Source organism: Apostichopus japonicus, chromosome 2 (genome assembly GCF_037975245.1).
Source record: "Apostichopus japonicus isolate 1M-3 chromosome 2, ASM3797524v1, whole genome shotgun sequence".
Classification (NCBI taxonomy): domain Eukaryota; kingdom Metazoa; phylum Echinodermata; class Holothuroidea; order Aspidochirotida; family Stichopodidae; genus Apostichopus; species Apostichopus japonicus.
This window is the reverse complement of record NC_092562.1, coordinates 23,531,927-23,557,946: the sequence shown is the minus strand read 5'-3', so window position 1 is coordinate 23,557,946 and position 26,020 is coordinate 23,531,927. Positions and strand designations below refer to the sequence as shown.

The 26,020-nt window shown below is 36.4% G+C and overlaps 2 protein-coding genes across 2 annotated transcripts in view; both read right to left on the bottom strand.

The window, feature by feature from the left end:
- LOC139982824 (uncharacterized) overlaps positions 1–26,020 on the bottom strand; it is a 220,871-nt gene that overhangs the window by 29,685 nt on the left and 165,166 nt on the right. The gene's annotated exons all lie outside the window — the stretch shown is intronic.
- Positions 1–26,020, bottom strand: part of LOC139982853 (uncharacterized) — a 56,176-nt gene that overhangs the window by 27,872 nt on the left and 2,284 nt on the right. Inside the window, exons 2-9 of the mRNA XM_071995981.1 lie at positions 24,958–25,287; positions 18,731–18,982; positions 14,053–14,187; positions 11,780–11,935; positions 10,660–10,794; positions 4,595–4,750; positions 2,057–2,194; positions 1,322–1,612 (exon numbers count right to left, since the gene is read on the bottom strand). Coding sequence (XP_071852082.1) covers positions 1,322–1,612; positions 2,057–2,194; positions 4,595–4,750; positions 10,660–10,794; positions 11,780–11,935; positions 14,053–14,187; positions 18,731–18,982; positions 24,958–25,287 — 1,593 coding nt within the window. The remainder of the gene's footprint in view (positions 1–1,321; positions 1,613–2,056; positions 2,195–4,594; positions 4,751–10,659; positions 10,795–11,779; positions 11,936–14,052; positions 14,188–18,730; positions 18,983–24,957; positions 25,288–26,020) is intronic.

Below are 26,020 nucleotides of genomic sequence, written 5' to 3'. Positions count from 1 at the left end.
CCATTTATATTAAGGGAGAATCCCTATATTTTTGGTATTACAGTTGGAAGCAAGGATAAGGGTTATATGAAAGTGAGACCCCCCAGTAGTGTTCCATTTTATACATTTTATACCATACCTATGTCAAGGGGTAAACTTCACATGTATTGTTTGTATTTTTCAGTTATCCTTTTGTCCAAAGAACGTCACTTAGATATGTCTAAGATTAATTGTTATTGTTCTGTGGCCAGGTTATTTTAAGCTCACTTATCCAACTTAAAGGAGCTTTCCAATTCTATTATATTCACTTATCCAACTTAAAGGAGCTTTCCAATTTTATTATATTAAATTAAAGGAGTGTTACCTTTGATGAATGGTGAAGCTGTACTGCTTCTTATTCCTTTAGAAACTATTCTAGTGGTTTTCTTATTTTCTTCTTTCACATTTAGAGCTCGCTAGAGAGGAGCTATTAATATACTGCCTACCACAATACCAATCGTTTGACTCAGTCATTTGTGTCACCTCATCTTCCCCCATGGGCGTCACCACACTGACAACCTTACCACCCCCGGCTTTACATATGAACCAATAGTATTCTCCAATTGTCCTTCCCAGAAGCAAATTTTCTGGATTGTTGCAAATCAAATTTCCTGATTGTTTATTTATATCATGATTTAACTACAGGGTATTGTACTTGTTGAGCCAGAATAAAAAAAAGAAAAAAAGGTGTGTGATGAAGGCATCACCAGACCTGCTCAATTCAAATTCTTAAAGACGCCCAATTATAGATATGTTAGAATGATTTGAAAACTTTTGAGGTTCTTTACAAAATATATTACAATATTATCATGTTTATTCTGCAGTGAGAATAATAACTAAGAAGAACAGAAGTCTCATAGCCCTGTCCCTGTATGGTAGACAAGGCAGAAAATTCCTAAGCCCCCTCTTAGGATCCAACATCATGATCCAAATTAGATCTCTAAATGAGGCACCCTGATCACTTTGCTTCTAAAAATTTTTTGACATATTTAATTGCTTTAATTAACCAAATAGTCAGCAGGAGAAGCACATCAAAAATGTTTCAAAATGTTCACAATTCAGCAACAATATGAAATCATAAGTCAACAGCATTTATCTTCATGATAAGCTCATAGAGTATTTGTTTGCCATCTTCCGAGTGTTTGTTAAGTAATATATGATATCAAAGCTAGTATCATTTGAACATGGCAAGGGTTGTAAGTTCACTTTAAATAAAGTAAAACAAGCTTAATTTTGATCTTAGGAGTTTCAATATGAACAAGTACTAATGTAATCAATGTAAAACATATAACAGTTATCTTACCATAATGGGACAAGGTTGTGTTTAGCCAGGCCAACCCTGGTATCACACAATAGTATGTATCCCCAGCTTGAGCATCAGTGGTTGTAAATGTTGCTCCTCTTTGAATGAAACCAGCCCTATTGGCAGCTGCGGTGAGGCTACTTGGTGCCTGCAAGAACGGAGAACTGAGATCCGTAGATTGGGACAGGTAAACTGTGTACTTTGGAGAGTTCTGCTGTAACTCCTCAACCCAACATGTAACTGACCACTGTGTACCAGGATTGGATTTATTGCCAGTAACATTAATAATTCCTGTAATGTAAAGAGAATAAGGCTGTATAAATTTTAAAAAAATATCAAAAACAATATTGTATTAATATCCAAAACTTAAAAGAAATGGATGATTAGTTGCTACCATAACTGTTTCATTGCCAAGCTGTGTTATGAGTCGGATGGTGTGACCTGAGATACCATTCCTAACAATTCTATCTTTTTTTTCCCTTCTGAGGTAAAAGCTGTGACTGAAGTAAAAAATGGTATTTCCTAGTGTGTTACTCACAATTAAAATTACTGCGTAAAACTTTCACCAGCTGGCAGTCTGTACAATTCATTTAATGTCTATTCATTGCCTTGAAGGGGAGAAATTGTGTAATATAAAATTATCAAATACTAGCCAATGCACTACTGCATGGGGAAATTCATCCATAATGAGTGGTGCTCTTCAAGATGCTACACACCATCAACAAATTACTGTACCTTCTTGACATCTCTCAGGTAGATCAACCCACTGATTCTTGCAGCATCCAACACATTCTCCTGTAACTCTATCACATGCATCAGAGTCACAGTGACACTCTTTAGTGCAGTTATCACCAAAGAAGCCAGCTTGACATTCTGGAATGAGAGGAGGACAGTATTACTGAGGTAGATAGGGTCTAAGTTACCTTGGTCATTTATCAGAGATGAAAGAAAGCTTCTATAACAGCTGGGCTTAAATCAAAGCAGGCACATTACAAAAGAAGATCGGTAATTGGTATTCTGGCATTTCCCATATATAAATGGTTCTCATGAAGTATTGGCATCACGGTCAGAAAAAATGTTTTTTTCCCTGGAACATAAATCTGACAAAGTCGGATTTCCCGCGGAACGCATTGTACGGGGTGTCTGAGGGGGATGTGCCCCCTTCAGAAGCTGAAGCTTTTTGAAAATTGAAGACCCAATTGACGCGATTTGGTGGCCCATTTTTACAGTGATTGCCAGTGTATTACACATGTGTTAAACCATGTTACGGTAGCACATGAGTCGTTTTGTTGCAACATGATTCCCGGTATCGTAACTACAACCGGTATTTCCATCAACTTTCGTCTATGGTTCAAAGCACTTAGTTACGAGACTGTCAATGTCATAAATTCAATATGCATAGCCTAGGCTACAGTATGTACATACTCTTACACGCTCAGTTATAAAAAATATAAAAAATAACACGCTATATTAGGGCCGTTGTGTTTTAACATACACTTCCAAAAGAAAAGCACAAAACTTGGAAAAAAGCAACCCACACCATCCTTCATTCATACTCGACGTAAGATATTAGATTATCACGTTCGCACGTGGATTAAACTAGTAATCCGTACACAAAAAGAAATTGGGAGTTCCCCACTATTCCATGATATTGGAATAGGGCAACCCCTTCAAGTTCAAAAGTTCACAATGAAAAGTTTTTAACTATCAACAAGTCACCACGTGTTTGGAACTTCAGACAATAAAAATGTAACATAGGGGCTACGTAAATACGGGATTATGAACTACATACATAAGAATAGTACAGACTTATTCATATCCTTAATCGGCTGTTGTTTACTCCAGAAAATATACTTTCAATACGTACAATATCAATCTTACGTACAAAAATCTTAAAAATTAAAAAAGTGGCGAAAGATAACTATAAATGACATCGTGGAACCCCCCGCATTAATAAACGAATCCATTTCACTACAGCATCAACTCTCAAGTACCGCACAGCAGTGTGTACAAGTACCGTACCCTAGGCTATAATAATACACAGTCCCGTGCAAAGATGGATTTAAACTGGATATACTCCCTGCGGTTTTGGCTCAAAATTTATTAAATCGTTATAATTATTATAACAAAATGAGGTGAAATGCATAAGGGTAAGATTTTGTGCATGGGAACCTTCACAATCATCGTTTGAAGGAAAAATAAATAACGAAAATTTCAGAATAACTTTGAAGACCCGTAACATGCTGAGCCCAAGTAACGTTCGATATTTGGTGTAGCCTAGGTCACGTAGTGCACGTAGGCCTATATTGACCCGCAGATAGTGACTAACGGTAAATCAGTAATAATAGAGTTTAATGTGCTAATTTAATGGTTTATTGTCGGACACGTCTTATTTCTTTTCATTTTTCCCTTTCCCATCTTTCTTTCTTTCTTCCTCCCTCTTCATGTTTTTGCTGTGTTTTTTATTTTTTTTTATCTCTGCTCCAAAATTTCCCGCGAGTGACTAAAATTTCCCAGGAACGAGGTTCCCGTGTTACCTCTTTTTTCCTGGCCTGATTGGCATAGTCCAGACTACTCACAAGCATTTATACCTAACCCACCACCAACACATGGTTGAACTAGAGTTCTAAAAAGGCTGAACAGCTGAGGGATTTTAGTACCCACCTGATTTTTATTCTTGTTGTGCCTTCGTTCCTTCTAAAATCCTAAAGCTACTATTTCTATGATAATAATTCACACTAATTAATATAAATTTATTTGTGTTAAAGATATAGACAATTCAAATTGGAACATGACTATAGCTATAAAGTTTTAATATACACAATATTTTATATGAGAGACAGAGCTAACTAATAAATGTCTTTTAAGGAAAGTTTCTTATACTTTATCTGCTGACTGCATCTTGAAGACATACAGTAAGGATACATGGCACAAATGGCCTATGTTTAAAAGTATACATCCCAAATTAGTAGAGAAAGAAACATGTTAACATTGAAAATTGCTGGCCCATGATTCAGTAATTTATCATGAAAAGCCCAAAATTCTTATTTTGCCCTACAATAATGCTAACTGATCGACGTCAATATAAACTTTGAATGGGAGCCATCATTAATTATTTTCAATACCAACTTATAATTAAGACACATAATTAGTGGAATTATAGTTTCTTTTGTACTAAATTCCAGATTTAAATCAATCCTGCACTCTCTTTGGGTTTTTGATGATGAATTCTGATGGAATGTAAGAGTATAGACTAGTGCACTAAGAAATTACCTAGACAGGACTGCCCATTTGGATCCAACACTGAACCTGGAGCACAGCTGGTATCTTCACATCTTCCTGAAAGCTTATCACAAACAGCGCCACCAAGACACAGACATTTCTCTGTACATTGGTTACCATAGTAACCTTCTGGACAAACATCAGGAACTATGGATAAATAATATAATCATATCACTGTCAAGCTGCATGATTTACACATGTTTGTTTTTGTTTTATATATTATCTGACTGTTTGGATGATACCATTAGCCATAACATGATATTGATTCTTTATCTGCAGGTAAATGCTTGTAAACAAGATCTGAAAGTATTAACCAGAATGCACAAATGCATTGTGGTTTTGATGATGGAACATGAGCAGTTTTCTTCCTGATTCTGAGGTAATGTACAGTGAGGGTGTACAATTATAGTCAAGTGGGGTAAAAAAAAACAATTTACCTAAAGTTTGCTCTTAAAATTGATGAGTAAGAGGTATTGTTTCGGTTCCAATGTTGAAGTGTGTGGAGTGGGATTCTTTTAAAGAGAATCTAACAAAAATACCTTTTTTGTAAATGGAAAGTGTCGTTTTTTGCGAAAAATGTTGTTTTTTTTTACCCCCAAAATTTGCTTAATTCGGGGTAAAAAAAAACAATGCAGGGGTAAAAAAAACAATGCTAGAAAACAGCTATTTTCTTCATGAATGTATCATAAAATCATGTTTGCATATAATTACATCTAAGTATGAGCTACTACCTTTACATGAAAAAGGGAAAAAATTGTGAAATTGTCTTAATTCGTAATTATGGATGGCTCGTGTCATATGTCATGCTCAGCCATATTCATACTGTACAGTGTGTATATGATGCTACACAAACGTGGTGTAATATAGTAGAAACATTAGATTTGAGCCAATTTCAGTTACTTCTGCCCAATTATTTAACATTTTTGACACATGACAGACATGAAAACTATTTGCCTAACCTCTAAAATCAACATTATGGAAAAATTCATACATTCGGGCAAAATAGGGAGTACATTGGAGCCGGAAAGTACTTGTTTTTTTTTACCCCATTCGCATCATTTTTTTTGGGTAAAAATAAACAAGGCCCCCCATGAAGCGTGAATGAAGTTGGAGTAATTCTACCATGGGGAAGTGTAATATCACTAACTGCTATGCTGTAACTGCTGGAATAATCTCCACATCATATAAGCTGGGTATGCAGGAGAAAGTTTCGGATATGTGGTACAAACTTCAAATTTCGCTATTTCAGCATTCGCTTGAAGTGACATAGAGTTCCAGAAATTATAAAATAATAAACTAGACATATAGGACTATCACCCAAAATAAATTTGAACTTTGGCTAAATATTCCCCTTCTATAAAAAGGGGTTGTTTTTTTTTACCCCAACTACCCCCTTGTGTTTTTTTACCCCAACTGACTATACATACTTGATCTTAGTAATACAGTGAAAAGCAGTGTGATCTGACAAAAAATATATTCACAATGACACAGGCTGTCCTAAAATGTTCATTGACCTCATCAACAGGCTTCTTGTACTAAATGTGATACATAAACATACTAAATTTGACATCTGTCCTTGTTGAAATATTGTGTAAAACATGGTTTCACAATTTGACCCCTGGTAAATGTAAACGACCATTGACCTCCGCCCACAACAACAGGCTTCTTGACTCAATGTGGTACTTCTATACACACCAAATATGATGTCTGCCCAAGTTTCCCTTCTTGAGATATCGTTTTTACAAGGTTTTCAAAATTTGACCCATGGTGACACCAAAAGACCTTTAACCTCCACATAATACAATAAGCTTCTTGCACTCAATGTGGTCCTTCTAAACACCAAATATGAAATTGGTCCAACCATCCCTTCTTCAGATATCATTTTTACAAGCTAGGCGTCACAAACGCCATCATGAATCCAAAGGTTATGATTATCATCAAAACCATAAAACAAGAATGTTGTAATGTCAACACTGACAGAGCAGCAAATACACTTCTTCCAGTGCATTTTGATGAGTCTCCTGTGCCTAGCAAGTTTAGCACCATCACATGATATCATCAACATATCCTGTCATACAAATGCTAGTAGCTGGCATTAACATATTGGCGGCTGACATTTATCTGCTACAACAGTGTAAAGAAACAAATGTAGACTTCTTAAGTCACACTGTCTATGTCATCATTGTTAATTATAAACTAAATGATGTTGATGGTTTGCAAACTCTCTATAAATCCTTTGTACTGAGGATATAAAATGATGTGATAACTATACAGGTAAATATGTGCAAAAAGTACAATAGAGGGTCAAGTTTGCTGTTAAGAGAGTTGAAACTCTGCCTGCCCAGCCGAGACTCCACCCCCCCCCGCCCCCACTAATAAAAACAATAATGAGAAGGACGATGATGACAGACGGACTGATGGACAGGCGGTCGGATGGACAGATAAATAATAAACATACATGTGTGCTAAACCCTTCCATAGCAGCTTAGCAACATGAATTTCCAAAACAGTACTGTTTCTATGTGTCATGTCACTGATTTCAGAATTAAGAAAGAAAAGTGAAAGTTTATAGTAAAGTTTGTGGTTTCTTCTCATAAAATTGTTCTTTTATTAGTTTGATGAACAGCGACTGAGTTGAATGAAAGAAAAGAAAGGATCAGTCCAGATCCTGTAACAATTACAGACATATAGATGGTCAAATTCACTAAGTGGACTTTAATAGCAAACCATCAATACAAGTGCAATACATGTATACAAGTTATCAGGTCTTGACAACAAATTCGTTGAAATCACTCAATATGAAATTGCTCGCACAGCACAAAATCTATTCACCAACTGAACTTTCACTCGCTACAATTGACAATGCCAATTTATTCTCTGTACGGTACTTTGCTGTTGTACAGAATCCAATCATAGGCGTAGGAGGCGGGGGGGGGGGGCTGGGGGGGCTGCAGCCCCCCAACCATAATTTTTGGTGAAAATTCGGGCAATATGCTGAGAATTTTTCGGGCACCTACTGGAAGAATAATAATTTGCAGTGTGTTTTTCATTTTTTGGGGGGTAAAATTCGGCAATATGCTGATAATTTTTCGGGCATCTACTGAAAGAATAATAATTTGCAATGTGTTTTTCAAATTTTTGGTGAAAATTCGGGCAATATGCTGAGAATTTTCCAGCACCTACTGAAAGAAAATAATTTGATATGTGTTTTTCAAGTTTTTGGGTGAAAATTCGGGCAATAAGCTGAGAATTTTTCGGGCACCTACCAGTGGCGGAGCGTCCATACAGTCAGAGGGGGCGGATGCCCCTCTGACAGACTCAAATGGACTGCTGGTGCCCTTTTCAGCTTTTTACCACTCTTTACTTATTCACGATTATTGACTTTTTTATTGCGCTCTCAAATTTCTTTGACATTTGTCACATTTTGTTGGTGCAATTTTCTGACAAATGGCGGTGACACCTATTTATTCTTCGTTTATCTTGCAAGGCCTGGAAAGGGTCATTTCCGGCGATCTAGGGAATATCTTTACTCAAAAAATTTACGCTCCGCGCCTGGCACCTACTGAAAAGAAGAAGAATTTGCAATGTGTTTTTCAATGGTTAAACTTATATTATTATCATTATTGTTGTAACGACTTCCCCAATAATTGTAACCAATATGGAAGGGTAGAAACACGGAAAATGATTGTTTGTTATTGGCATGTGATGTAATAACCGAAGAATGCCTATATGATTAGCACATGAACATGCGCGTGAACCGCACGAAAAATTTTGGATATATTTTTCGGGCAAGTCGTTACAGCCCCCCCCAAATCAAATGAGGCTCCTACGCCTATGAATCCAATAGAAAAGTAATCCAACTTTACATGCTATATAGCTAGAAAAACAGGCCATGGTGTCTAAATGTCCCTCATAAAATGATCTTTCTGTGCAATATGCTCAAACTGTAAACACTAAAAGAAGAGAAAATACAATTAAGTGAAATATGTCACACAATTATAACATGATACTGCACCTATCTATTTGTATCAAATAATGTCCAACCTATCATTGGCAACTTGACTCTACTAGGCAGAGTATAAAGATGTTATTCCAGACCTGCTTTGGATTCTCCAATTTCTCCTTACACTGTCTTCCCTGCAAAATAATGTACCAAACCTCCACTAGTTGTTACTTCCCTACAGACTATGTGCCCATATCAAGCCATTCTTTTACACATTGTAAATCTTTGTTTGAGAAGAAATTCTGAAATCTTTGCAAAGACGATCATAAGAGGACAGCAACCATCTTTTAAAACACATATAAAATTTAACTTATTGTGTCACAGGCATGAGGCCACAATAGCACTAGACAATTTATGCCAAGCCTGTCATGAGATAACCAGAGAAGCTTTTCAAACTGGCTATTCAGAACCCTTAAATGAATGAGCACCATTATTTTTTGCAATAAACCAAAATTGTACTCTAAGACGTGTCATGTTCTTAATTGATAATCCTCTTCGCAGACTTAATATCAATAATCGCCCTTGTGTTCTTAAATGTCAACAAGGCCTTTTCCATGCTTGCTTCCTTTGCTGGCGTGGCAAATTGATTACATAACACAGGCTAACGTTCCAGACTAATAACCTCAAAAGATGAAGAAGTGGGCAGCGGCGAAAAATGAACAGCAGTCTTACTAAACGGCGGAGTTTCAAATGCGTGCTATAATAGAGTCATAGACAGTTATTAAACACGTAACATTGAACATTGACATGTGAAAAGTAATCATTGATTGCCCAGAAAAGCCATTATAGGAGTGCTTCTCCAAACTAACTTCAAAGTTGCTTAGGCCTAATACTGCTTTAACAAAAATATACTTTGCTGCATAGTTGTGTGTTTATTGCAAGTACATGCAACATTAACATCAACCTTAAGCCGCATTATGTAGACATACCCAGAATGTTTCATTATCTTTCATCTTTTGACTAGTGTATGGTGCTACAGATAATAAGCTTGCTTACAAGATTTACAAGAGTTTGTCCACTTGTAGCCTTACTGACATATCACATTAAGAAAAGCGGCAGAGAACATCCTAAATAGTATCTAATTACGTACCAAGTTTGAAGATCAAGCAAGCTCCGCACAGTGATTTGTTTTGTATATACAGAAAATACTGTACCTCTCTTACTCTGGTAAATGTTTCAGAACTCATACATAGATGGTCTGTAATGCTATCATGGTACAGTACCTTTTACTTATAAGCTATCATATTTATCTTCATGTTGAGTTATAAATCCTTAAAATATGATACATTTGGAAGATTTGCTCAGCTGTACATATTGTCTATTAAAGTAATTGAACAATTAAATGTCTTTGTGGAAATATTATTTTCTTCTGTGGATAAGTGATAAAATATTATTCAGCTTAATTGACATGATGACATCATTCAATTCTGCTTAATTTAATTTAAATCCTTCAACATACAAATTGCTACCTGGATGTGGTTTTAACTTCAAGGTGCAGACAATGTCTAGATTTTTTGGCCATCATCTTGGCCTTTGGAATATCCCTTGATTTACTTCCTTATTGTACAAATACATAGCTGTAAATATGCGGTGGTAAGTTTCTGACAAATAGCTCCTGTGAGTGAACTATTTTAAGTCAACTTTGGGTTAAAATTCCATCAATGTGATCATCACACCGTGACAAAGGTACACATAATGAATGCACTGAGTAACAATAGAGTGTACAGTTCTATAGAGTTTGCTTGAACAGAGAGTATAGAAATTAAAAAGGAAGTGAAGGAGGAAATACAAGTTTCAACTGCGTGTAGTCAGTCTGAGTAAAAGCAATGCAAAGCGATTAGGCATACATTTAAACCCTTCCTAATGAAATATGTGATGGTATATAACTGCACAGAAACTTTCAGGTGGACATTTTACAACAGCTCGCTTGATATAACTAACTATGTGTAATCCTTGCTCTATACATACATAAATACCATATTACAGTTGTATTTATCATATACCTTATAAAAACATAACCTATCTGATAATCCAATAAAAGCATTCAACTTACTCTGACAATTATTCCCACTCCATGTAGCTTGGCAGCCTCCAGTGTCACATTCACCTGTAAATCTGTTACAGCTGCCTTGGTTCTGACAGTGACATTCTTGTAAACAGCCAGCCCCATATTGACCTGGTTCACACTCTGTTAACAAAACGATATGATGACTTGAGTGTTAGCTCTTTTACATTTAATGGCTCATAGAAATTATTGGTGTAATCACAAAAAATAGAATGTCTGTACAAAAGGAGAGAGAACTATAGTAAAGCACAATATGATCTAATAGAATGATTATAGTATGACTTAGATTATAGCCAAATCCATTTCAATGCAAGAATATTTGCTATCCCATCAATTCTATCAATTTAACGTTTGCTTGAAAAAACTTGAATTGTCATGATGCAATAAAGCTATGTCACAAAGATAATTGAACACAGCTAAATGGAGTAAATTAAGCTGTGAATTGAAGGAATACATCTTTAAAATCCAGCTATTGATAAAAACAAGACCTGAGCATTGGGAACAGGTATCAAGACTAAGATTTAAGCTATCATAAGATTCTGCATTTCCCTCAACCTATTACATCCAACAATTCATATTATCGTTTAACTCTTTACACTTAAATACTTATACTCTTTAATAGGTAGCCAGAAAATTGCTTCTATTTTTTGTTTCTTTGAAACTTCCTTCGATGCAGTGACAGCATCAATGCTTTCTCATACACGGTATAGTTATTATTATGATTATATGAATTCTGTTAATATACTCTAAATTTTCTCATCATGTGCTTTTATACTACAACACTGATTTGATAGGCAAATGAAATGAATTGAATTGACTACTGTTACAGCACAACATGGCATAAACAGGAATAAGTGTACATACTGAAACACTATAGTGTATTTGACACATACTGAAACATGTACTGAACTATGAACTGTCTGCACGTTATAAAATAAATTTTACATCCAGATAACCTCCAATTTTGACAAATTATGAAAATAACAGGTTTAGCTGGGTCATAAGAAATTTCATTCTTTCTCGATCTAACTATATGGCTCACATTTACAGCCTCTAGATTGGTTGAAAATTACTTCCAAGAACAAAAAAGCATCAACAAAATACTTACCCACTGAACAACTTAGATCTTTGAAGCCAGAGTTACATCTACAACCAAAAGGATCTAGGAGACAAAACAGTCTCCCTAGGCAACCGTCATCAGTTGCTCCATTTCCAACGGTACACTCAAACTCACAAGAATAGCCAAACTTGTCAGGTCCACACCCTGGAAGAAAATATTTCTGCAGTTTTTTTTTTTACATTCAATGCAAAACTAATCAGCCTTTTTGTGCCAGAAATAAAGAAAAAACACACTTGATAGTTATAAAAACTGTATTTCATGTTGTTCCACTGTATGCCAAGAGAGATCTTTTTCAATTCTCATGTTATACGTGCAGGGGCGGCGATCTGTTTCAAATATTGGGGGGGGACATTTGCTTGGATGCAGGCGAATTACTATCAAAGCGGAGCGCCACCATTGGTTGGCGCGCAGCGTACAAGAAATTTTTTGGTTTTGATAGCCCCCCAGATCACTGGAAATGGCACTTCTCGGGCTTGAAAATGACCAACCAGATGTACACTTTTGCCTGAGAACCAAGTTTTACCTAATAGATTTTTTTCTTCATTCATCATACCTTTTTCAAGATTGTCACCAGTCACACATCATGTTCGACCTCATTGCATCTCCTGTGGATCATTGCTTTTGTAGGTAATTCTACGTAACGCCCCTTAATACCCGTCAGCCCCACTTTTCAAGGTTTTAAGCCCATTATTTGTTCAGAATTTGAATAATAAATTCACTTCAAAACATACCCATAATGTTGCACAAAATTTAATCTATGGACAACCAATATAGAAAACCCCCCTCAACCCCTAACAGACCGGTCAAAATTGCACGAGTTGAGGGAAGTATGATGAAGAATGTTGTTCAAAGAATTTTCGAAAATTCAGACACAGTTAAATTATTGAAAATATTGAAAATATTGAAACCTCTTATAACGGCTACTATAAAACTTTGATATCATAGAAAATACCAAAAAAAATATGCTCGAGGGGGAGGGCGGTCTCCACCCTTCACCCCCCCCCCTCCCTTGGCTAAGCACCTGCGGTTAGAAATCTTGTAGGAAACAGGCCAAATGGAAACCCAGTGAACCCATATCGATGTGGATCATATGTGTGATTGTACGTACTTACACTCATACACAAGATTCCAACCAAATTTTATTACGGATGCGGTCCGTCTAGCTATTCATTTCGAAAAAAAAGTAAAAACTACTTTCGGTCATATATAGTAACAAATTGTGACATGGTTAAACAGGCGCCTTGTGAGGAATTTGCCAAGGGAGGGGCAAAGCTTGTACCCAGACTATCTAAGCGTAGCGCCACCATAAGTTGGCGCGAAGCGCAAAAGAAAATTTTGGCCGAAAATGCCTCCCAGATTGCTGGAAATGTCACTTCCCAGGCCTTTTAAGTTGCATCTAAGCATTTTCTATTTTGAAATTACTAGCGATATCATAAAAAATACAAAACATATGCTTAAAAAAAAACTATGCCACCAAATATTGGGGGGGATATTTGATACTATATCCCCCCAACAAAAATATTGGGGGGGACATGTCCCCCCCGTCCCCCCATGATCGCCGCCCATGTATACGTGTGACACCACCATGAAAACTGCAGACCATAAATTGTATATATACACAGCCACATGTATAGTTTCCTTACATAAGTGATTAGTACAGCAGTGAAGAGTCCCATATTCATATACTGCTTCCTCTGATATGAATAATGTGAGACAATGTTGGGTATTTCAGCATCTGGTTTGTTTCCAAAAGATGAAATGTAGCTACTGTTCCTCTCATTCATATCCATAGTTCAGCAGTGTCTACTTAGTAAAGTGTGGTTAAAGTTAAACTAGGTCCTTGGGCTTGTCTAGATTTCATTAAAATTAAAATTGAGTGGTATTAATGGAGATTTATGCATTTAAAGGTTGATTTGGGCATTCAAAAATGATAAATGAAGGAGCTACAGAATGAAATGAATGTTGTTAAGGAATCCTTTAGGTATAAGTCAATAACAAGATCACCTGGGAACCAAATTTATGTTAACTTTCACCCAGAGAAAGGAAATGAAAGGTCCCTTGGGAACACTACTAACAAAGGCTGGGTTAAGAACTCCCAACTTTAATAGTGGATGCAGTTCAGAAATATTACAAACTATTTCACTGAGTTTTCCTTGGAGGAATGGGAAACGGAGGACTTACCAACATAGTGTCCCATATGGCCCCTCACCATCATGCGAAGAAAACCTCAAAAGAACAAGTTCACAGACATCTGTACAAACCTGTCAGACAGTTTTGTCCCATGAATCCCGGGGCACAGATACATCTCCCAGTATCATCATCACAAACTCCTCCATTGTAACAATTGTCACAGATACCGGTACATCCTGGTGGACCCCATCTACCAGAGCTACAAGCTGTTAACAGAAAGGAAAACCAAGAAGAACATAGTGAAGGAAATTATAAAAGGGTAGTAGCATATTCCTTGATGGTTCCTTTCTTGGGGGGGGGGGGGGGAGTATTGAGGGGAGGAAGTGGAAGAGAAAGGAAACAATTGTGGTATTTTCTATTTTACTTGTTGATTTACAGCATTATTCATTACAGGCATATATAGTCAGAGCAACTCAAAGATGCTATTGCCAAAACTGTTGACATTCACATTTCTTTGGCTATACCTATTTGTGGTGAAAAGAAGCAGAAATTGTTTGTGAGACATCATATATTTAATTTAAAGACTAGGTCTTTCGATCACAATATATATGTGGACAAGATTTACTCTTGAAAATAGTATCCTCTAAATTAGAAAAACTATGGGGGTTTTATTAGGTGTTGACATAGCCTATCAAACAAAGCATAAACAGACACTATTTTGCCAATTCTCCTCCTTTGAGACATCTGGGAACATATCATTTCAACATCAGCCATACCTGGACACTGCATGCCTTTGTTCATTTGACATGGATTGACCCATGTACATGAAAATATTGGTTACAAAGACTAAAATATTTGAGATTTAAGTTGTTAGCACAAGCTTCAAGTACTTTTAAGCCTACCAAGAAAATAAAAAATTCTTATGCTCAGCAGAAAATATATTACATAGCATTATGACACTAGGGTCACACTAATAACATGGGAGACAAGATTATCTTTTTTTTCTGATTTTGTCCTGTGTTAACACCAACAGCAGGATTTATGTAAATTGTTGACACAGGGATAGCTAAATATACATTATAGGGCAACTTAGTTGCAATGTAAGCATCAGTTTGTTGAATAAGTCATAATTCAACCAATGTTGATGACAATGACATAATATGCTTTGTCCTCAAACAAACAAAAGGTAGAACAAAAGAAAAGTGATATCCCAAAATATTCAAAGGCTTTAATTTTAGAAAGCACTGTACAGTACATGCTTGTATTACATCTTTTGTTGGGTTACAGCTACACAGTGGCATCTCAAATGGAGGCAAGTGCTCTGCCAATGTTTGGTGCATCCCCCCCCCCCCGGCCCCCAATGGTTTAAGTTTGCCATATTCCGGAAGAAAAGGAAGAATTTTTTTTTGACTTCTAGTTTAAAACTACGATTCACTTATGTCTCCCTAAAATATTTCTGCTGATATTAAGCTCTGGAAAGGATAAAAACCTCTGGTGCCAGTTAGGGATGTAGCTAAGGCCTGATGATTGGGGGGGTTTAGTGGCTGAAATTCCAACTGGATGGGTTTTGGAGCCAGAAAATTCCAACTGCTGCCTTTTACCACCCCCCTCCCCCCGCGCTACTCGTCAATGATACGGTCAGTGTCAGTCAGACACCCCATCTTTCGCGACTGCACTTTTCAACTTTTTTCGATACATTTGTACCACTGGCCCTAACTTCACAAACTTAGTAATCACTCTGGTTAAGCAAGTAAACAACTGATCTTATCTGCTTGAAGGCTACATAGACTACTTACTACAAAAGCTATGTTAATGTAACAAAGGGGAAACCTGTTTTTTCAACAAATTATATTCGACGACATAGTGAATTGCCCAAAAATACAGTGCTTTTCCTAGCGTGCCTAATATTATTTTCTTGGGGGGGGGGCGGGGCTATTTATCACTCACATGAAATTTCTTTCAATGATTCACTTCATTCCAACTGAGCATTTGGAATGAAGTGAACAATTAAACATTTTGCAGAAAAATGTTGAGTTGATGAGATACGATAAGTTGTCAATTAAACATTTTGCAGACAATTTTTCAATTGCTTAGAACTTTGGAATGAAGTGAACAATTGAACATTTTGCAGAAAAATGTCCAATTGACGAGATATGATAAGTTGTCAATTTAACATTTTGCAGAAAATTGTTCAATTGCTCAATTAAAGCAACTGAGCAATCCAACATTTTTCTGATTTTTGATAAGATTTTATCTTGTTATCTAAAGACTTTACTGAAAAATGTCAACTTCTGGGGCAAAGTTTTTCTATGTTGATGACCATTTTAAGCTTCCGTTGATTAGCATTGAGTGTTTTCTTGTGTCCCATAGAGACAATATATATCCTGAACTTACTTGAAGCTAGCGAACAGGGTCAACCCACCCAATAGCATAAACCGAATTGAAGCTGGCAAACGTTGTACAGTTGTGCTATTAGGCTTTTTTTTTAGAGTATTCAAAATCATACGAAGTTTTGTACGGTGGAGTATAAGGATCGCAAGATACAATTTCTCAAAGTGGCAAGGAAAACTTGGTTAATATGACTAATTAAAGGTCAATTTTAACGGAAATTTTTAGGTCAATCACAATCACAAGAATATACTGTATGAATAGGCCTAGGTAAATTAGAGTGCGAAATTCCGACTGTCGCATTAAAATTGTCCAACTATTGTCAGTTTTACCAAGATTGGTACCACAATCCCCCTCTAGCGACGTCCCTGGTGCCAGTCTTCATTACCAGCATGCTTCTCCCCCCCCCACCCCGCCCAATGTTGCTCTCATATTGCTGTGCCACCTCCCCCTCCACCCCTACTTCCAAATATCTTATGAAGTCACTGCAGCTATGCAATATGATGCACAATATACATCCTAGTCAGTGTTACACCAAATGCATTATAATACTCATATAGAATGATAAATAGCTGTCTAGGCCACATCAACAAATACACACATGGTATAAACTTTTGCACTATACATAAATACACATTATATCTTTATTAATATTAAAGGTACTGTATGTGGTATATTAAAATACAATGTCTGGTGCTTTGCTTAAAACAGTCAGTCTACTGAATGATACGCTCTACAGCTACTCTGAATATTTGGGTCATGAAAGAATGAAGAATGATCAGTATGTAGGTCACCAGTTTGGTAAACACTGAGCACAGCTCCATTATAGGCATAATGCCCATAGTTGACTAAAGTAGTATGATTTGAGATTAGATGAGAACTCGACAGTATGAAACAAAACTACATTCCTAACTGCATACACACACCAGGCTAAATATTGTTGAAGAGCTATTATTGTATGCTATACGTAAAATTTAGAAACATTTCCAGTGATGTGGATATCTCATTGTGATTACCTGTTAATGAATAAGTTGTGTTTACAATAAAGCAGGTTAAAATTTAAACATTAATAAACTCATTTATATTCCTTGTGCTTTGACCTCCAGCTGTTGCCATTTTATTGTAAGTTACATAGTTTGAAATACTTTTTGAGGTTTGCCTTCTATTCAAACTGTCTCCCTTGTATTTTATATCAAAAAGCTGCTTTTTGGATCATTCAACTTTTCACCTCTGAACTTTCATGCAGAAGGTCTTCTAAGAATACTGTAAGTCTCTCATAGGGCAATCTTTGTACCAACTTTGAAGGTTATCGGTTGAGTTGTTGAGGAAAGTTTTACATATAAGTACTACTGTACTAACATTATACAAAGTTCTTTGACCTAGGTTGCCATGGAAAACTTGTGAAAGCAAAAGTTGCCTTTTGCTTAATTTGACCTTTAACACTTTTGTTGACCGTCAGCCTCAGTAAATATGGCTATCACATATGTTGGTAGTGCTTGCCATTCTTATTATACCTGTGTAGGTTGTAAGTCAGTGCTTCCCCTTAGCATTAAATAGCAGAAAGTCATTGTTTCATTCTGAAGATCTCCCAGACACAAGATAATTGCATGGGGTACTTCAATACCTACCAAGTTTGGAGAAACTTGGAGTAGCTGTTTAGAAAAGGGTTTTGATATAAGTTTGAATTAAAACTACACATTTGACCTTTCACCCTTTGACTTAAATATTTGACAGAACTTGAAACACACATACATGTGAAGGTTGCATGTCGATTCAATGTTCCCACTTGGATCTATTATGAAGGCAATTTTTAACTTTTCACTTAATTTGACTCAATTTGCTTTCAGATTCATATACAAGTTCCCATCATGGGACACATGCCTACCAAGCTTGAAGAAATGGGTCCAGCTGATTGATGCAACTGGCAGATGTCACAAACACACACACACAAACACAGATGGCCAACTTTTGACCCTCTTCCTGATAATGGACTTAGAGTCAAATCTCAGTCACCATATCATGGGTCACTCCTTAAGCCTTGCAACTCCAGAACATGAACTGTTACCATATCATCCATTACTATAGCAACTGAAATATGGCTCCAATGACAGACAAATTTCACTCCATAGATACATTGATACAATTGTTGGGAAGAGTTCAGAAAAAAGACTCCATCTAACTTTCATTAACTAACGTTAGTTAACATGCTTTCTATAATCTTCATGCAGCATTGTCAAGACTTTTCACAGATTATATCTCCCGAAATGCTAGTGGAACCAAGTGGATTTGTTTTTTTGGATCAATACCTAGCTGCAATGAATAAATTAGTTAAAACTGAATCACTGTTGCTGGGTGAAAATCAAACACTGGTCACCACTTATATACTCAATAAAATAAGTATAGGAAATTCATTATTCTTACCACGGACAATCAATCTATTCAATCCATGGCGAGCTGCATTTCTTCGATTGCCAATATGACACTCATAGAGACCATTATCACCAGTAGCAGCTTCTCTGTCTATGATGATATCTTCAGACCTATTAAATACACTTGAACCATTGATTCTCCAGTTGTACGGAGGCATAGGAGACCAATCCATGTCTATGACGACATCAGTATCTCCTGCATTAACAGTCTGAGTAAACTGTCTGTTGACTGGAACAACATAAGCTGTAAGCATAAAGATTTTGACAATAACATACTGATCATACTTTACATATTTTACATTTTGTGGTTTGTGTACATTTATTTGCTATATTATTCTGTGTTCCAAATTTCATGTCATAACAGATTGGTTGTAATCATGTTTCAGGTTCATTTCATGTTAACTGTATATATACAGTAATTATCAGGATATTATCAGCAAACCAAACTAAGTTAAATGAAAATTAAACCATGGGTATTGTAGTGTTCACATTTTTCAGAATAAAATCATAATAATACCTATATAATACCTGTATTTTCCAATTATTTTCTATGTGCATTATGTGAGGGTCCATACTGTTACTTTTCAATAACCAGGCACATCAAAAGGGATGTTAGTGAGCCACATATTCTGTATATTGTTTTCAAGAATAAGTAGTTGCCCACTCACAGCAAAATAAAAATAAGAAATTTTAAACACAGACAATATTCTAATTTTGAATGTGTTAAAAATACTTTACACATCTTAAAACAAATAACCAAGAATAGATGGAAAAAATATAGCAACCAAAAGTGGTTTTGGCAATGAATATCTTCTTTCATCATATCTGGTAATAATTTATCTTGCATCGCATCACAAAATGCATAGCAACATTTGGGGGCAAATTGCTAAACTGACAAATTGTGCAGTCTTTGTACACAGAACCATGGGCGGCGATCATGGGGAACGTAGGGGGGGGGACATGTCCCCCCAATATTTTTGTTGGAGGATATAGTATCTAATATACCCCCCAATATTTGGTGGCATAGTTTTTTTCAAGCATATGTTTTGTATTTTTTTTTATGATATCGCTAGTAATTTCAAAATAGAAAATGCTTAGATCTGCTTACAAGGCCTGGAAAGTGACATTTCCAGCAATCTGGGAGGCATTTTCGGCCAAAATTTTCTTTTGCGCATCGCGCCCTTATGGTGGCGCTACGCTTAGAAAGTCTGGGTAAAAGCTTTGCCCCTCCCTTGGCAAATTCCTCGCAAGGCGCCTGTCTAACCGTATCACAATTTGTTACTATATATGACCGAAAGTAGTTTTTACTTTTTTTTTTTGGAAATGAATAGCTAGATGGACCGCATCCGTAATGAAATTTGGTTGGCATCTTGTGTACATGAGTGTAAGTACGTACAATCATATGATCCACATCGATATGGGTTCACTGGGTTTCCATTTGGCCTGTTTCCTACAAGATTTCTAACCGCAGACCTGTGCGTAGCCAAGGGAGGGGGGTGTTGAAGGGTGGAGACCGCCCTCCCCCTCAAGCATATTTTTTGGTATTTTCTATGATATCGAAGTTTTATAGTAGCCGTTATAAGAGGTTTTAATATTTTTACACCAATAATTTAGCTGTGTCTGAATTTTCGAAATTCCTTGACCAACATTCTTCATCATACTTCCCTCTACTCGTGCAATTTTGACCGGTCTGTTAGGGGTTGAGCAGGATTCTTCTATATTGGTTGTCCATAGATGAAATTTTGTGCAACAATATGGGTATGTTTTGAAGTGAATTTATTATTCAAATTCTGAACGAAAATGGGCTTAAAAGACCTTGGAAAGTGGGGTTGACGGGTACTGTGGGGCGTTACATAGAATTACCTACAAAAGCAATGATCCACAGGAGATGCAATGAGGTCAAACATGATGTGTGACTGGTGACAATCTTAAAAAAAAGGTTATGAATGAAGGAAAAAACTATTAGGAAAAACTTGGTTCTCAGGCAAAAGTGTACATCTGGTTGGTCATTTTCAAGACCAAGAAGTGCCATTTCCAGTGATCTGGGGGGCTGTCAAAATCAGAAATTTTCTTGTACGCTGCGCACCAACCAATGGTGGCGCTCCGCTTTGATAGTAATTGGCCTGCGTCCAAGCAAATGTCCCCCCAATATTTGAAACAGATCGCCACCCATGAACAGAACCATTGTATATTACACAAGATTCAGAGCCTTCAAAACTGGTACACAATATTTGAACACTAATTATTCCCTGAATATTAATACAGTAGCTATCAATACTACTGTCTGCAGTGACTTACAGGTTCACTTTGATTGGACATAAATTTAATTTAAAAGCCCTCCATGTCTACGGTTTGTTTGAAAAAAAGAAGATATTGACACCTTTGGATTTAGAATTGTATCTTTTGGAGAGAAAGAAAAGAGAAAAAACAGAAATACTCACAAAGGGTTCACCTCTGTCAATGGTTGCATTGACTCTGTACATGAAATTAATATACTACTGCGGACACTTGTTTAGAATGCTTAGATGACTTTGCCGGCTGTCTTTCCAATAAGCCAAAATATAAACTTTTTTTTAGCAGCCGCTGCAATTATTTTATAATTTGTAGACTATTTGAGGTACAAGAAAGAGGAACTACTGTAATTACAGAGCAAATATGACTAACAGGCAGGCTTGTACTTTGCATAGCCTAACAGTAGCAGATAGTTATCAAAGGGGCTCACTTAAATGTCACTCTTGTAGCAACCTCGCTATAGAAAGAAACTATGAACACTTTCATTGTGCACCACCATATATATGGCATCCTATGTTGGTGAAATATTCTTCATATTCTGGAAAAAAACACTTTTTAAGATACAATTGCGATAAATCCCAATTTTCAATATTTTCTAAATGATTGGTTAATGGAATCAACTGTAGGCTATTACCTGAGGGGCAATAGGCAACTTGTTTTATTCAAGATTACACAAGATCTCAAACCTTGCAAGAAGCTTACATGGATGAACTCAGAATTCTCACAAAAGCACAATGCACAAAAACTCTGTTGCAACTAAGCATTAAATCTAGATAAACAATCTTGTTTACTGTATATATGGACATCAACTCGGAGCAGAAAATATTTTCAGTATTCACGTTCTGATTACATATTTGCAGGGTTTGATGAAACACCACAAAGACTGTAACTAGGCCATTTTAGTTGTTCTATGTTCTGGACATTAATGTTAATGAACAGAATAAATGACACACTGTCAAAATACTGTACAACTGAAACAAAGCCATGTGCACAAATAATGTTGTAACTTGTTCCCTTGCTGTACTGTACTACCAGTATAGCATCCTTCTGCGATCTCTCGAGGCAGAAATCAAAATAATGAAAGCATGTCATGACTAACAAAATATTTGCAAATACAGATTTCCTCATGATAATATATAAACCTGTTAAAGTTTTATATGAAAGTCCCTAAAAACTTATTTCCATCAAAATTGTCATAAGTTGCTACTCCACAAATGATTGATGTACAGTATAATGACATACATGTATACGCTGAGTGCTAAATATTTTTTAGACCACTTTCGTCCTGGGAAAAATTGCTTGACCAAATAAAAAGTTGAATTGCTGAACTTGCATGAAATGGAGAAAAAGATCCTGAAGTGATACAGCAAGCTTGTGTACTGATTGTTGGTTAAGGGGTAGTTTCAGTACCTTAATAATTTGCTTAAAGACAAGAACAAATTTCAGTCATTCCTTTTCTAAGATTTTTTTGCTGTATGGTGGGACATCTAAATGTGGCAAGAGGTGCATGGGGGGAGCTACTGTAGGGGGGAGCTAGGAGGGTGATAGGGGGGATATTCCACCAATTTCAATCTTATCCTCCTAAATCCATTTTTCCAGTTGATTCTTGTGAAACAAAATAAAGTTTCACCACCTGGCAGACCCCATTCATGATTGTCTGCTTCAATAAACCCAGTGCAGGCAGCACCCCACCTTGTAAAGAATCAGGCTCTACCAAAATCAGTAAGGAAATTTGAATCACCCCCCCCCCCCCACCGGCCTCCTCACACTATAAACACACACTTGAGGTTAAACTAATTCTGAACCCCACAACTTTACGACTAGCCTAAGTCTATCTTTCTCTTTTCAAGATTCATTTTTTGTGCTCGCAAATATATGCAAAGTAATGATAGGGTTACTGTATCTTAAAAATCTCCGACTTCCAGAGGTTTTCAGCTCATAACCCCCATCACTTTCCAGTCCAATGAGTTTACAGTGTTCAAAATATTGTCTCTTTCTGACTGGTATATTTGAGCTTGAAAATCACTGTAAGTACCTTCCCCCACCCTAATCCACCTCCAACAGTCTAAGCCTATACACCTGTGATACTGTTATCACTTGGTGCAATTTTGTTTTTATCCAACCCACATCCCTGTGAAAATTCTTCAAAAGGCCCTCGAATTGTACTATCGGCGTTGATCATTTAGATACAAATAATAACAATATTGGAAATCTGCAGGATAAAGATATGTTGATTGACTTAAAAAGACATCCAAATTCTTCAATATGGCCGGGGTAATGTCAAGATTGCACATTTATGGCGTTGAATTGTTAAAGGTGTGATTATAAAGTTGTACAGGAAATATAGAAGTAAAAATTCCGAAACGTGTGAGTTTGAAGGATGATAAAGTGTTTGTGTCAGCAAAGTCAGCAAAAAGGCTTGTGTCAGCAAAATTTGTATTACATGTGAAATTTGATATGTAAAATAATAAACTCTTGTTACTCCAAACAAAACTTTTGTTGTTGACATTGCAAGTATATTTCAAAACCATTGTGAACGCATTCTATAGCTGCCCCCGCTATTTCTGTGGCTATCAGACTTCAATTCCCTGGTTTATGAATAATATACCCTCTTAATGAAATGTCATACACACAATGTACAATGTTTACATGATTGTTTAATAAACTTATCTTGTTTCACCACCTTAAAGTGACACAGTTCTACATTTGACTTCAAAGAGTCCATGGCAACTCTCTGAGACTCTGTCATAGATTATATCTATGCAGTGTGGTCATTGCAAATTGTTTACCAATGTACGAATTCTGCACAATTCGCACTACTAGAAAGTTACTAACAAAGTTCATTGACCATGCATCTGAACTTGGGCAACCCCAGTTGAAAGCCGCGAAGGCTCCGACGAATTGGGAATTAGGCCCATCAAACTTGTAGTTGTATTGCTACATGATGTATATTTCAACAGTTGCACATATATAACAAATATTGAACTTACAAATTATATTTGTGCAACTTTCATTACATATATATAGTACATTTTATAATGAAGGTCCATGTATATATAAAGGACTGATGTAGTTTACAGCATTGGCCTACTGCTGGTAAGTATATGCATATGAAGAATTGACCAAGGGCAACTCAGCAGTCGATGTGCTTAATAGCATATGAAATCGCAAATACACAGTAGAGGTCTTGCATGTGTGATCAGGCTGTAGGGAGAGTGATTTTTGATGAATAATGCATAGTTTTGAGATATTCATGTTTCATTTGTTTCTGTATTTCAGCTACAGTACTTAATACATTTCATTGGGCTGTTTGTTTTTGTTTCTCCAGGCTTTGTCATCTGCAATAGTAGCTAGGCTATATTCTCAACTGAGCGTTCGATTAGTTTTATTCCTTCAGACTGTTTCCGTTATAAACCATTACATTTTTAGTAGCATTTCTGTATACCTGTACTAAGATGGTCGACCTTGGATGGGGGATATTGTATTGGCAGACAATGCACAGTGCTAATTAGCAAGACTTCCAGATAATGTCTGGACAGCCCTCTCAAACATACTGTGCTGGTGGGCGGTCACATACAGTATTTAAAAAAAGTTGGCTATATTGCCCTTGCATAAGGGATTTCCATATTTCTCTATAGTTTATACCTTCTTTAGTTCACTGCTACTCTATGAAAAATAATTTTGACCCACACTTTTTCACTGATTCCATCAATGCATTGCTTCTGCACTCCATCAATTAGCTATGATACTATGAGTGTGATCATTCTGTGGTGTTTTAGACTTAACTGTTTTAACAGGTTGTACTGTATATAATTATTGTAGGGTATACACTTACATACAGAAGATAGAAACAAATTCATTGTTACAAAAACACAGTCAATTTTTGAACAGATTTTGTATATTTGAGCTAAAATTTATTAAACTCACCATCAGCATGCAGGAAGATAGTCATGATGGTAGTATCCTCTCTATCATCCTTCGTTGCTGTACAATTGAAAACACCAAATGCATTGTTGACAGTACTGCTAATGGGAACAGAATATCCAGCTGTGTTTACAGGAAGGTCTGGGATCATGGTACCACTCACTATGGGGAAAGGATGACCACCATTATTTCTTGTGTTATAAGCTCTAATTGAAGTCACTTTTGCATCATCATCTCCTGCTCCAAGATAACACTCAAAGTGAGGAAACGGCTGAGTAGAAAAATTTCCAGCATCTTTTGATTTGAATGACATCACAGTCATCTTAACCTTATCTGAAAAAATAACAATATCATAATGATGAAATTAGCAGATATTTCTATATTCAGGTTCCTCTTAACACAGAATTTTCTTAGACAGACCTTGCAAAGTTCACCCAGACTTTTTCTTCCATGTATACTGAATATAATGCTTAGCTTGTAAATTTGTCATGCTGTATGTACAATAAGCTTGCAAAATTCTACTTTAATAAATGATTTAAACAATGGTGTAACCAGACTTTTCAATCTGGGGGGGGGGGGTTGGGCGGGCTGCGGGGAAAGAGTCTGGGTGGGGGGAGCAATTTCCACACTTCTGAAACTTTGTGTGATATCTCTCTATATTGTTCTCCATATTCTCCAGCTCATGGTACCCATTTTTCTCTTCTCTCATTTGGGGAGGGGGGAAGGTGACCGCCCCCATCGCTGACCCCCTGGCTATGCACTAGCTTGAACGAAAGTCAAGTGCTATACTCTGATAACCATGTGTGCTCTATTCTCATACTGATTACAGTACATTAATTTATCAGTCACACTTTAGCTACAATAGCCTACAGGGTACTTCCTAATCATTAAACATTTTTATTGCAAACTCAACTTGAATTCAGATAACCTTAAAAATAAAAATGCTGTATTGTAGCAATGGGACTTTGATTATTGGGTTCAGTTTTTTGTCCTTTCAATTATTTTGTCTGTAGTTCTCATTTTGGTCTGGACTATTCTTACAACAGTACAGTTGTCTATGATTTAT